The sequence below is a fragment of the Protomyctophum parallelum genome (genome assembly GCF_964188405.1).
Source record: "Protomyctophum parallelum genome assembly, chromosome: 7".
Taxonomy (NCBI): Eukaryota; Metazoa; Chordata; class Actinopteri; order Myctophiformes; family Myctophidae; genus Protomyctophum; species Protomyctophum parallelum.
The window spans coordinates 41,328,880-41,342,661 of record NC_139705.1 but is presented as its reverse complement, the minus strand read 5'-3'; the positions used below and the strand labels follow the sequence as shown (position 1 = coordinate 41,342,661).

The window sequence follows — 13,782 nt, the reverse complement described above, 5'->3', positions numbered from 1 at the left end:
TACAGTGGCTGAGAGAGATTGAGAGGTTTGTGTGCATGCAGTATATACTGTATGTGTACTAAATGTTACAAAGTAGCAAAAAACTACATTACTTTACTATTACTTTAAAGGTGGTGTACGTGTATATGTTAAATACAAATATCGATTGTGAAATGATTACTATCACAATATAGAGCTTGGGGGTTCGTTCCACTGTGTACATTGATTTTGTTTGGGCAGGATCTAAGAATGTTGGACGGTCCAGTTGTCAATCCAACAATTTAGTCCAACTATATTTAATATTATTATGAAAATTCACTTGCTGGATTTACCTCATGCTCCTCAGGGGGATGAACCCCACTGATTTCAAGATATTTCTTTCGTTTTTTTTAGCTTTTTGTGCCTTTATTGATAGTTACAGTGAAGACGGGCAGGAAAGAGGGGAAGAGAAGGGGAGAGACATGCAGCAAAGGTCGTCATGAACAGGACTCGAACACGCAGCAGGCCAGAGCCTATAATGTATGTGGCATGCGCCTGGACCACTAGGCCAGCAGGCGCCTGAACCCCACTGATTTGAGTGATTCCTTGACCTTTGCTCTAGTGCCATCTTCAGGCCAAAATACTAAATGCACACTAGATATCTCAAAATCGAACAGGCAGATTTCTTTCAGCATGACACAAATCAAACAAATTACACATCCAATGATACAATACCACGTGATGGCCAAAAATCACCAACATTGCAGCTGTAGGGAAAGCTTGAATTATCCTCTTTCAATCTGTAAAGTGTTTGTTTCATAAAAATCCACCGTAGACATGTACTGTAAGTGCTGGAGTTTGGAAGTGCTCGTTGACTATCACTCAACGGCCCATGCGTACCACCTGTTTTGAATGTGAACATAATGCAGGAGGAGGCAGCAGGAGGTTGCTTTACTGATAATGAGCGCTTCCATACTCTTTTTTAATTTTATAATTTTTATCCCACGATTTTGTAACCCATTTTTCACCCCTGTGTCAATTATCTAATGTGATCCTGGGCTCTACACACCCTCCACCAACCTGGGGAGAGCAACGGACTTGAACTCATGCTTCCTTCATGCTTGAGTGTCCAAGTTGCTCCTTTACACCTGACAGGGGGGAGTTTCCCTGGTTGGACGTAGCGCGTGGAAGGAACACGTTATTCCAACCAGTTCCATTCCCCTCCATCAGGCGCCCCGGCTGGCCAGGGGGAGGCAGTTTAGAGACCAGGATTACTGCATGTTTTTGTGAGGGTACCTACCCTAGGGGACACGGGGAGAACATGCAAACTCCACACAGAAAGGCCCTTTCGCCAACACCGCCTCGGGTATGGGCACTGATGACGTGGAGGAGGAAACACACCGCCAGCACCCACAGCACCCCGAGCGGGAATCGAACCCAGGACCTTCTAGCTGTGAGGCGACAGCACTACCAACTGTGCCACCGTGCCCCTACGCTTCCATACTCTGGGATTGGGTAGGAAACTAACAGGACACAGGTGGAGAAAACTAATAATCACAGGTGAGACAAGACAGGTAACAGTAACTACAGAGGAACACAACAGAAAAGTAAATCACTAACTAAAACTGGAACAAGGAATACTAGAAAACACAACAGAAATACACGGATCAAGACAATCAAAGGCTTTAGCTAAGAGAACGACAAGAAGAGATGTGACCTAAATGTTCTAGCTAAATAAACTCTCAGAATTACATGAACACATTGACTTTCATTTCTTTATTGATAATAAAACATATCGTTGTTGTCGGGCAGAAACCAGCTTACGTCTGTGTGTGGGTTTTACAAATGAAAACCTCCTAAATCCATCTCAAACTGTCGGCCAAACCAAGTTGTGGAGTTAGTGGTGGTTTGTCGTCATCGTCGTCCTCCCCTTCCCCCCATTGATTAGAATGACCAAGTCAGACAAAAAACAAAAATCACACCCGTGTGAAGTGAGTGGTGCAACTCTGTGTGGGGGTCCCCGAAACATCCAGACCCACAGAAACGCGCCCAGGGTGCTGGCCTGGTTCGGGCGAGCCGCCACACATCTGAAACGGTTGAGAAATGACAGTACAGTATGAAGTTCACGACACGGACCTCATCAAACCCTGGATAGCCATACATGGAGAAGACCTAGATCTGCATATATGGAGCCGGCCAGCAACTCAGACCTTTAGATCTCCATGAGCTGACCTGTTCTGGCATTCCATATGTTGATCCTTCCCCACCCGTCCTTCCTCCTCAATGTCTCCCTTTTTAATGATACCTGTCCATTCAAACTCTGGACGGGCCTGCCCCAAAGTTATAAGTGCAGCCGCACCCTGCGATAACTAGAGTTCTCAACAGGCCCGAAAATTAAGGCCCTACCTGGGCCCACACACTAGATCGATTCAGTAGTGCACTATGTCAGCTTCATTCAGTAATCAGTAGTACAAAAAAACTGACGGCTGTGGGCATTGTGGGGTGAGTTTAGTGACTGATACCTACGTTGCAGGGCAACAACAGTAGCTACGCAGTGTGCATTGATACGACGTCAAACTGGGTTTTTTCCCAACCCGCACTACAGACCAATCAGAAGCCACAGGTCAATAACAATACAGTCCTAGGTATCTGATTGCATTAAACGTTAAATGTTAAATGTTAAACTTACTTTGCCACTCAATTTGCCTCTAGATTTCCCCATTACGTTAAAAACAGACTATAGCTGCTCCATTGTCCATCGACAGTAACTGTTCAGTTTTAATGTCTGAAACAGCAAGTTGCCCCAAAACACGCTCGCCACCATGTATTCCTAAACGTAATCTCAGTAAAACTATGCATAAACCTAACCTTATTCCTAAACGTAACCTCAGTAAAACTATATGCCTAACCCTAACCTTATTCCTAACCTGCAGTAAAACAAATACAAGAATAGGCCTACAAGAACCGCTGGGGGGCATGCAGTCTCTGGAAAAGAATGGGGGCAATTTGTGCTTTGGGGTAAGCCTTCCGGTTACCGTTGCATACAGTTGAGTTGATCATACTTGTAAAACTATTAAAGCCATTGTAACCAAGTAATCATACTTCTTCTAGGTAGGTCCTATGATGTATCTTTCATTCATATACATGTATATTCTACATTTCAGCATCTGTTTGAACTGTGATTTCCAGAATTCCAGTGCTTCCAAGGAACTAGTGTTCCTTGGAAGCACTGTTCCTGAAACAAATAAAGCATGGTCAGAGTCAGAGAGCAGAAAATATGTTTGAAAGCAACAATAATGTAATCAGAAACAGTATGTATTTACTTGAGCAACGCCAACATAATACATTTCCTGTTCCAAAGCACTTTGTAATGCACATAACAGCACATAAAAAGAATGAAAAAATAGCCGTTACTCATTGACAAGAGAAGGCCAGAGAGTAATCCTGCCTGTGTCGGAGTTGACTTAATGTGTGCTGTTGTGAGCTGGCCAGAGGACCAGGTGCACAAAAGATAATTCGACACTTGAGGTTTTATGTAAATAGTTAAATTTTCCCTGCTTGCAGCTTAAGATACTGTAGGCTGTAGCTACAAACTGGCCGTTGTGGAAAATGCTGCATTCAATAAAAATCCTTTATAATAATTTAATTTACTCCGATGCTAAACTTTGCTTGTTCCATTGGTTTGTCCAAAGCCTACAAATTACACGCTATCACTCCAATGCCCGAGAGACCTTCCCACACTGTGAAATCCACATGGTTGAGAATGGGCCCATCAGAGTCAAACAGGACTTTCCTGTGCTCTCTGCTTAACACACACATACAGTATACACGTGACGTGTGTACTGTGTATGCGCACGTACGCACGGCACACACATGCCCTAGGCAAGTGCGTGTGTGTGAGAGTCTGAAAGAGAGTAAAATTGAAGTCATCATCTCCGTTGTTTTCCAAACCCCTCACGGTCCAGCTACGACTCTGTTTTCCAAGACAGAGGCAGCAGTGTTTAGGGTTACTGTCGCTACCGCCACGCTCCACTGAGAATATTCTGCCTCCAAGTCCTGGATCTGCTCGGGCAGGCCTGGCCCGGACCAGATCCAAACCGTTTACAGACCCCGAGAACAAAGCTTTGCCTTTATTCAAAGTCCAACAGGACGGTGTCATGTATCCTCCTAACTTCCTCCCTGTGTGTCCCCTCGCTGTCCCCATGTAAAACCAGCGCGCTTCCACATGCAACCACAGCACCTCAAACACGATTTTACGGCTTATTGGCTTAACTAGTTTCCCCCCTTTTCCAACAATAATGTTCCCTCCATCTTTAGACGCCAGTGACAGGAGATTACATCATATGATGTTTTCGAAAGCGATGAGGCATGAATATGGCAATGAGGAGTGAATAAGGCAATAGCATTTTATTAACATTTAAAATTATTTAGCAAAAGCAGGAAGTTTGCACTGGTACTTTAGCTGTTTTACTTTTGTGAGCACTTACACTTTAATTTTGATTAAGTGTTCTTTATCTTGTCTCTGTATTGAATGAACTGCAGTTTTGTATGTAACTTTGTTGATCGTTGCAGCGCTGTTGCTGCTGTCTGAAGCAGGTATGTTGAGAACGAGACCTCAGGTCCTAAATAAGGTTTAAAATAAATAAAAAACTAAATTAATAATAATAAGTGAATGAGGCATTTGCATGTCATTCTCGTGGTGAGTTTTATAATCATCCCGATGCCATGTAAGTCCATACAATGTGATGAAGTCATTTGACTGTGTGGGAGGTCTAGTGGTTAGTGAATCTGTCCCATAACCATCTGGTTCAAAGGCTTCATTCCCCTGATGATATAACTCATCTGGTTACGCAATATCTGACTGTTGTAGGCTACCCGTTGTCAGAGTAGATAGACAATTTCAGAGAGGTTTTTATTTTTGCTTCTGGACAACTGATAGTCCGACCGACATCCCACTCAACAAAATTATTTTTTGTCCATCTTCACTCATAGACTGACTGAGAATCTGATTGGTTGAAACAGCCTTGTAGCCATGCTTCAAACGAGCATCATGGAACGGCTAATCAAAACAAAGAATTCAGCTGCTCTGTTCTCCCAGAGCGCTGCATACTCGGTGGATAGGCTAGCTAGTTTCTTGGGACATTTGGGGTCGTATAGTGGCTACATCTGTCGTTAAAAAAATATGTTTTTTCAGCGATTTTCTTAGTTTTGAGGGTAACTGTTGTATAATTGCAATATTACACGAGAGGGGGTGGTTTAACGTCATTAATGCATGCCTGCGATGCTGTCCGAAAGCAACGCAGAAGTGTAAATTGCTTAATCGTCCACACTACAGCACATTATTTCTAACGATCATTACAATGTCCTGATGTGAGAGAACATAGTCCAGAAGAAGAAAGAAATGTTGTTATATTTATGGACAATCAACATCTGTTGGAATTGTTTAGATTTTTATTCTGTTTATTCTGTTATTTTTAACATAATGTTGACATGGCACACTGACTATCAAGAAAATAAAAACATGGCACTTCATGTCAAAAAGGTTGCCGACCCCTCATAAACTACACGGTAAAATCCTAAGTGTTAATTCGTTCGTAGGAGTGTACAAACTGGACCAAATGGATCCACAAGGGTAACAATGAGGATTTTATTGTGTATTATAACTCTTAAAAATGGCAATTACAACGAAAAGCAGAGGAGTTACTTACAGTCCTCAGGAGAGACATAACGTGAGGTCATACATCACGGTACATTGGACCATAATTTCTCCTTCATTTAGAATCTGTCCGCAACACGTCTCGGCTCCAAGGCCCGAAACAATAACAACAACAACTGTGTTTTATAATTATAAAGCATCTGAGGTGTGTGAGGTCAGTGGAAAAACAGGACAGCTGTCTGTGTGGTTCTGCAACGTGCTAGAAACTCATCATGTATACTAAGTAATTCTGCAATTATTTAACTTTTTGAACAGATTCATCAAAGTCGTTCCACTTTTATATAGTACAGTCACTTTGCTAGCATGTTTCGGCCACTTAAAAGCTGGTTTTAAGTTTAATAAATTGCTGTACGTTTTGTGTTAAGCATGCACATGTCTTACTGGAGTCTTAGGTAGAGAGCTTCCATCAAGAGAGAAGGAAGAAATATGTAATCTGTTGTAACCTTTTCATATCAAGGACCCCCAATTTTATGTATATGTATGTGTATTATGTATTTGGCATTTTGGCCATAAATATTTTGGCAATTGGATACATTTTGTGCCAGGAACCCCATACAAATATTCCAAATGTGTCTGTTTTTCAAGATTATTAAAAAAAATAGCAGACCTACTGTACACTTATCTGCAAGTTCACAACTGTGAGCTTGTAGATTGATTATTTTCAAGTAACCAATGTATATAGGGTTAGTGGTTAGCTGACTTTGATGCTATATTTAGTCATTTTGCTTGGGACCCCCCGGAACCCCCTCAAGGCACACAACTACGATTCTGTCCCTATCAGGACATTAACTCGGCTGAAGCGGACTTTGCAACACTCAGCACGTCAAAACGCTCGCTTGGCGGTGTCTTGTGGCTCAAGTCTGCTGTAGACTACACAAATAAACAAAAGTGTCCAGAACATGTCCCTGTCCCTGCAGCCTCCCTTAAATAGGAGTGGATCCTACCACAGGACAGAATCAATTAACAACATTTCTTCTCAATAACTACTTATAAATACATACTTCCATAAATAATCCATTGTATAAAAGTAACCTAAACATACTAAAGATGCCCTGAGAGTGTTGTATTGCCTTGTTTCTGATGTACCTCTGTTCTATATAATTTTTTCTATATATTTGGCCACAAGGCCCTTAAATATGTATGTGCACTGTTGTTCTTAAATACTGTTTTTTTATTTTGATGGCTTTTTTATGGTTAAATCACTGTTTTACTTTATTTATTTCACTGTTCAACAGAATTTTCTCCATAGCCACCTCTTACATTATCTAGACTGCTGGTAGTAACGGGTTATTACATGTCATATGGTACCCTGTCATTGGCTTATTGAGAGCCCAACCTGTATATAAGACATGCCCAAATGCTACCACTCATGACTCTGATGAAGACCGCAAGGTCGAAACGTTAGTCGTTTTGTATACTTAGCACCTAAATAAAAGGCTCTAAATGTCCGTGCTGCTCCAGTCTCTTCTCCTTATGCAACTTTGATGTCCCTGCACCTGTGAAGCACCGGATCAGCCGTTTCAGGCTTGAGGCGCGTTGGTAGACTCCCTTTCATACTAAAGATGTGTTACAGTTAAACAAATATAAATAAGCATGAAAACGCAATGACCATTACTCACAGCATAAGAAGAACACCCCTCCCCTGCACAGCACTTGGCCCCTTCCTAATCAAGAGAAATGCAGCAGTGCAGGAGAGACAATTAGCAAACCATCAGTTTTTAATTTATATATATATATATATATGTATATATATATATATATATATATATATATGCCCCGTGACAAATATTTTAACTCAACAGCTCAAGGTATGGGCCAGGGGATACCCATGGCAGTTTACTCCCCATGCATAGTACATGCAAGTACACCAGCCTACAAGTACCAGTAAGACGCCTGAGGGGGAGAAGCGGCGAGGTCACGTACACGCATCCGCCTAGGTGACAGCAGACTGCCGGGTGAGTGCTGGTGCTTTGGCATGGGGGGTCAGATCAACATAATTGGAATCGATTCTGTATTGACCATATATGGAGCGTGTCTTGAGTGTACAGGGCCGGGTAGTTTTCGCCGGCTGCGGCTGCACTAATAACTTTGGGGCAGGCCCGTCTAGTGTTAGGGCCAAATGGAGGCCTGCCCTATAGGATCCTTTCGAGTCTACTTGGTTACCCTTCTCTGAGTTAAATTAATACTGATGCTATTAAAGAGTACCTATAATTAAGACAAATAAAGTAGCTACTTTTCAGCAGCTTGTCTTTCCATTCCTACAGAACGAACAGCAACACTAGTTCATCTCCATCCTCTCTCTCTCTCTCTCTCTCGCTCTCTCTCTGCTTGAAGGCTCCATTTATATTTGCCCAAAGTTTCCCTGAGCTAAGCCTCCCTGACCTATTACCCAAAGTCCCACAAAACCTGGCTTGTTTGAGTCCCTTAAAAAAACGCACGTTTTCCCCAGATGTTGTTCCTCGTTTCTTTCCACGTCCTCGTAAAAAAAAAGAAAAAAAATGTTGAGTAGGGAGGGGAGGTATGCTTTTTGTTGTTGTCCGACACTGTAGAAAAGAGAGAGCAGCAGGTAAATGAGAGCAAGAGGAAGTGTACATCAGTGTGACTTCCACCTCTCATCAACGTCATGCAGAGTTGGATTTGCTGCGGGGGATGGGGTTCAATGTCTCTGCTCCCCCCCCCTCTGGTCATATATTTTTATGGCCGGTGGGGGGATATGTTTTATCCTTGCTCCTGGTCAGACTGTATTTAATACACACATTTCCTTTTGGGAAATGTAGACTGTCTTTGTTTGTTTTTGTAACAAAACTAAAGGCAACAGGAAGGAGTTGGTGGAAGGAGCAGTGTGGTTGCAGTCCCCCACACTGGACAATGACCAGGGGCTTTTATTGAGAACAAAACAGACGCAAATAGAAGTCTTGTCAAAATAATAGCGGCTCCCACTGGGGCTATACTAGCTGACATATAAGTAAAAGGCCGGTCCCTAACTAGGCTGGGCTGCTATCCGGCTTGTAGTTCAGAACATTACATAAATACTGCTTACAATAGTGGTTCTCAACGTGGTGGTTCCAGGGGGTCTCCAGCTAAATTACTTAATATATAGCATGAAAGTCAGTTTAACCACTTCAACCGTATTTTATACTTTGGTTATTCGAAAATAGCTGATCTAAGCTCACAACACAACAAGGTGACTCTATTTTCGAATAATTTTGAAAGAATAACATAAATCTTCTCTTATGTGGGTCCCTGGCACTGTGGCACAAACTCTTTACAGATGAGGGTCTGCAGCCAATACATATACCGGTAGATGAATCCATGGAGGGGTGCCCTGTGCACAGCCAGGCCCATTACTGAGGTGTAATCAGCACTGATTAGCTACACCTGGCCAACAGTGTGCTGCCTCCCAGCTCTGCTAAACTGATGAGCTAAAAAGAAATAGATGCCTCATTGGCCGCTGCAGTTCATTGGAGCGATGTGTCTCCAGCGAAGCTATAGGAACTTCCTAGCAGCGAAGTCGGAAGTCATGCGGAACTACTGGCCAATCACCGAACTGACGTTCTTTTCTCCTCTCCTAAAAGGGGAGTTTTTCGTTGCCACTGTCGCAAATTCGCAATATTGCTTGCTCTGGGTGGATCTTTGTTGGTTGTAAAGTGTCTTGAGACAACTCGTTGTGATTTGACACTATAATAAAATTGAATTGAATTGAATTGAACTTATCAATTAAATCCAAGCGAGCTTTATTGGCACGAGGAAACAAACTTTCATATTGCCAAAGCAAATGCCGTTGTGAAAGAGGGAGTCTTTTATCGTTTCCCAAAAGGTAAAGGTATCAGAACCGAGATACAGTTGATAAACTTAACGCTGGCAGGTAAATTGTAAGTTAAGGGTGAAACAACTTACCAAGCGGTTGTTTGTCAGCCAGTAGCCTACCATGTTTTCTCAATACTGCGCATGCGAACGGGGGTTGACTGGACTACATTTGTATTTAAGCCTGATTTAAGCAGTTGTTTCAATCCGCTCAAAAATAATTACGTGCCGGCCTTATAGGTTTCTGTATCTCGGTTCTACCTTTACTTTTTGGAAACGATACTGCAAAAAGGGTTTTTGCCACTGTTTATGGACGGGCTCGAGGGATATCACGGGACGGCACCTCATCTCGGAGCTAAATTGTTTGTCTACATATGACGTAAATTTTCCCTTCATTGTCAGTGGCATTTACTGTTCGTGTTGCCACAAATGCACATCATATTTGAGGCACATATGACCTAATTTGACCTTTCATTGTCAATGGTAAATGAGACGTGTGGGGACAAAAGCTGTATATGTGATTGGTTAGCCGATTTGCTCGTCTACATATGAGATATGACGTAAATCTTCCCTTCATTGTCAAAGGCATTTAGTGTTTGTGTTGCCACGAATTTACATCATAATTTGACGTAGCCTGGCTAATAAGCCAGACCGAATCAGCCGTTGGCAAAAAAAATGCCTCCCGCGACAGTGTTGTGTGATATTAGGCTTATTACCCAGGCTAAATTTTACGGACATAATGGCCTAATTTCTCCTTTCATTGTCAATGGCAAATATGAGACATGTGGGGACAGAAGCTGTACAGTATATAGGAGGGGCTAGCTAGCGCCCCTCAAAAACTCCTGTCAACTGGGGGTCTGTGGTGTAATGCAAACAAAACTGGGGTCCTTAAAATTGAACGGGTTGAGAATCACTGGTGTAGACAGCTTATCCCATAGAGGTGCCACGCTGTGACAACTACGCCTGCTCAGAGCACACCTTCTGCATGCACGTGGGACATGTGTTCTTCATCATCTTGCTCAGCCAGTGGTCCACACACTTCTTGTGGTAGGCATGAGAACATGGCAGGACCCACAGCCTGTCTCCTGCCTGGTAGTCCTCCAGGCAGACGGCACACATATCATACGTGTCTCCTTCCTGGTAATTGTGGACGGGAAGTTTTTTGAGCTGTTCCTTGACTCTTCGAGCCCGACGGCGTCTTTGGAGAAACACTTTCAGATATAAAAGAGTGTGGACCATCAACCCGAGGAGTCCTGCCATGAAACTCATGAAGACTAAGGCCAAGAACACATCGATGACTTCAGTGAGGATAGTCTGACCAAGGTAAGCTGATGTGAGGACAATATGATTTCTCTCATGAGTGTAGTTCTCTTTCAGTGCGGTGGCGGTGCCTTCACCCACAAACACTGCTGGGATGGTTATCCTGATCCATTTCAGAACATCCCAGTATGATCCCATTAGGATTAATTCGTTGGAGCCCACGTTGTGAATAATGGCTGCCTCATACCCGGCTGCCATAGCATTGCTGACCTTGACATCGAAGTCACAGTCAAAGCTCCTTATGAGGACGGAGATGCCACTGACGGAGGCTTTGGCAATGTCCCCACAGGCATCCTCTGGCTCTGCCACAACCAGACGGCTGCTTAGCCCATCGCCGCCCGGTATGTATCTGCTGAAAAGTGCCGGAAGGTGTAGAAAGTCCTCCTGCTTTTCTTTGTTGGTGTAAGCAGCGATGCCTGCCTCTACCGGCAGGATGTTGAGGAAAGTAAAGAGCAGCACAGTTATAATGGTGAGCTGTTTGGTCAACAGCATCGCTATGAATTGAAGCCAGGTAAACTCCTGCTTTTATATCCCCAAACTTACAGCTGTCACGGCTGGAAGTCGATTGGACATAGACTGTAATGACGTCACAATAGATTTGAGCGATATATCGATATGAATATCACCTGGAATTTTGAATAATGTAACATGTTGATATGGCATACAGTAAGTCTAGTCTTTTCCTGGTTTTAATCACTTAAGCTGAGAAGGAATGGTTTGCTTTCATTGCCCCATACCCTCTTGACTGGGTGACACAGGCGTCTGTACTTGGCCGCCCTCCTTTTTTACCCTCTTCAACAAATCTCTTGGCTCTGTCATTTGTTCTCACAAGCTCTCCTACCACTGCGGTGCATGCAGCACATTACTTTAAGCCAGGCACACATTGCAGCGATCACCGATCCTGTAAGGGCCGATTCATACTCCTATTTTAGAGCAGAATAAAAGTCGGTTTGGTGCTGTAGAGCCTACAATGTGACGTCATTTGAGGTTCGGGGGGGGGGGGGGGGGGGGGGGCGGGTACCGTCCTAAAGTCGGCTCTTCGGTGCTACTGAACATTTCTGACGAGCCAAAATCATTTCGGCACTACAGCGCCGAAACAGCGGTAAAATAGGAGTATGAATCAGCCCTAAGTTTACAAGTTACAACATCCAAAGGATGCTAAATTTCATCCGCACACAAAAATCATACAAACAATTATTAAGGGCATTTAATGTTTGTGTTAGGGACAAGATGACGGAAATTTTGCCGTCATTGTCAATGGCGTTTTTAAAACAAACATTGAACTAAAACCAAACATTAAATACTCTTTATTGTTAATGGCATTTTATGTTTGTGTTAAGGACAAGATAACGTACATTTTCCAGTCATTGTTAATGTGTTTTTAAAACAAACATTGAACTAAAAAAACAAACATTAAACCTGTATATAGGAGGGGCACAAAACAAGTACAAAAATTTATACATTTAAGCAACAACTAAAACAAATGTGCTTGGCTCATTTGTTTGAAGACAAACTTATAGCAGCGTTTTAGATACTTCCCCACCCATGAGTCTGCCCAACCCCTTATCCAAGACTCAGTTATCTCTAAGCTGACTATTGCAACTCTCTCCTTATTATATGCTTTTGTTGCTGCCCACAAAGCACTGCTGTTGGCCTATGAGGCATAAGGGCATGCACCCCACATAATACAGGTCTTCACATGGTCCAACCACACAGTGAGTTGAGTTGAGTTATCTCTCTCTCTCTCTCTCTGAATGACCGTGTTAGTGGCTGAAGAAACAGCACAGAGGCATTGGTAAAGATTAACCAATGGTATGTTTATTCACCAAAGGAGCACTACGAACATTAATACAGGAAGCTCTCTACTCCCAGCACAGACTTCAGTTCACTGGCAAAATGGCAGCCTTTTATACCCAGCTGGAGATAATGAGAATGGACTATCCCGTTTACAGGGGTGTCCTCAAATGAGAACATACCATAAATACATACATACGCATACAATAAATACATATAAATAAATAACCTTAAACCATACAAATGTTACAAGTTTCTGTGAACTACATGAACTATACAAGTTATATAATAAGTCCTTCACACTACAACATAAATAATCAATCACAATAGCACATCTTAACCCCCCCTGCTATCCTGACATGGTCCAGCCCAATCCTTACTGAAACACATCACAGGCAATTGTTAGGCATTCAATCAAACCTCAACAATAGAACTCCACATTATTGCACTTCCAAAACATATTGAATCTATAACCCACATTGCACTTGCCCCTCATGTTTGTTATTGTTAATCACCAAGCATTTCCCCAAGTGGAACTCGTTGGCTGAGTGGCCATCTCAGCTAAACAGGAAACGGTATTCAACAATAAAATCATGACTGCAAAATACAACTGTGCAAGTTAATAAAGTGCCAATATGCTGTGCATAATAAGTAACAGAGGACCACTCTGTTACACTCTCTCTCTCTCTCTCTCTCTCTCTCTCAGGGTAAAAATCCAGGGTGTTAACTGTGTTAACGAAAGAGTAATACTGTATTGACCAAACCGGAGTAAAACTTTACTGTGCAATTTTTAAGGCCATGTGTATGCATCTACATTTGACAGAAGATGGCGCCACATAGTTACACTGAATGGATATGACTAAAGAAATGTGAACATTTCACAAAGGAGGTTGTGGAAGAAATACTCTACCACTTTACCAAGTAAAAGTACCAATAATGTAGAAATAGCCTACTCTGTGAAAGGTAAAAGTCCTGTAGAATGCTTTCTTCTTTTCTGCCTTGATCCCCCCCCCCCCCTCTTCTTCCCTTTCTTTGTTTTTTCTTGGAAAAATGACACGATGGGAACTTATATTATGCACAATACCGGTAACTTCACTCACTTTTTTACTGTGATGTGGCAATAAAGCTGCATTCAAAATTGTAGTAAAAGTAAAAGTATTGTCATTATTTTGTAAAAGTAAATTTTCTTC

At 42.5% G+C, this 13,782-nt stretch overlaps 1 protein-coding gene across 1 annotated transcript; it reads right to left on the bottom strand.

Moving 5' to 3' along the window:
• Positions 1-10,435: 10,435 nt before the first annotated feature.
• On the bottom strand, positions 10,436-11,290 carry LOC310862108 (E3 ubiquitin-protein ligase RNF13-like; the record flags this gene model as incomplete). Its single annotated transcript, XM_083769844.1, has 1 exon — positions 10,436-11,290. The coding sequence occupies one exon, from the start codon at positions 11,288-11,290 to the stop codon at positions 10,436-10,438; it is 855 nt and encodes a 284-aa protein (XP_083625970.1).
• Positions 11,291-13,782: the final 2,492 nt, after the last annotated feature.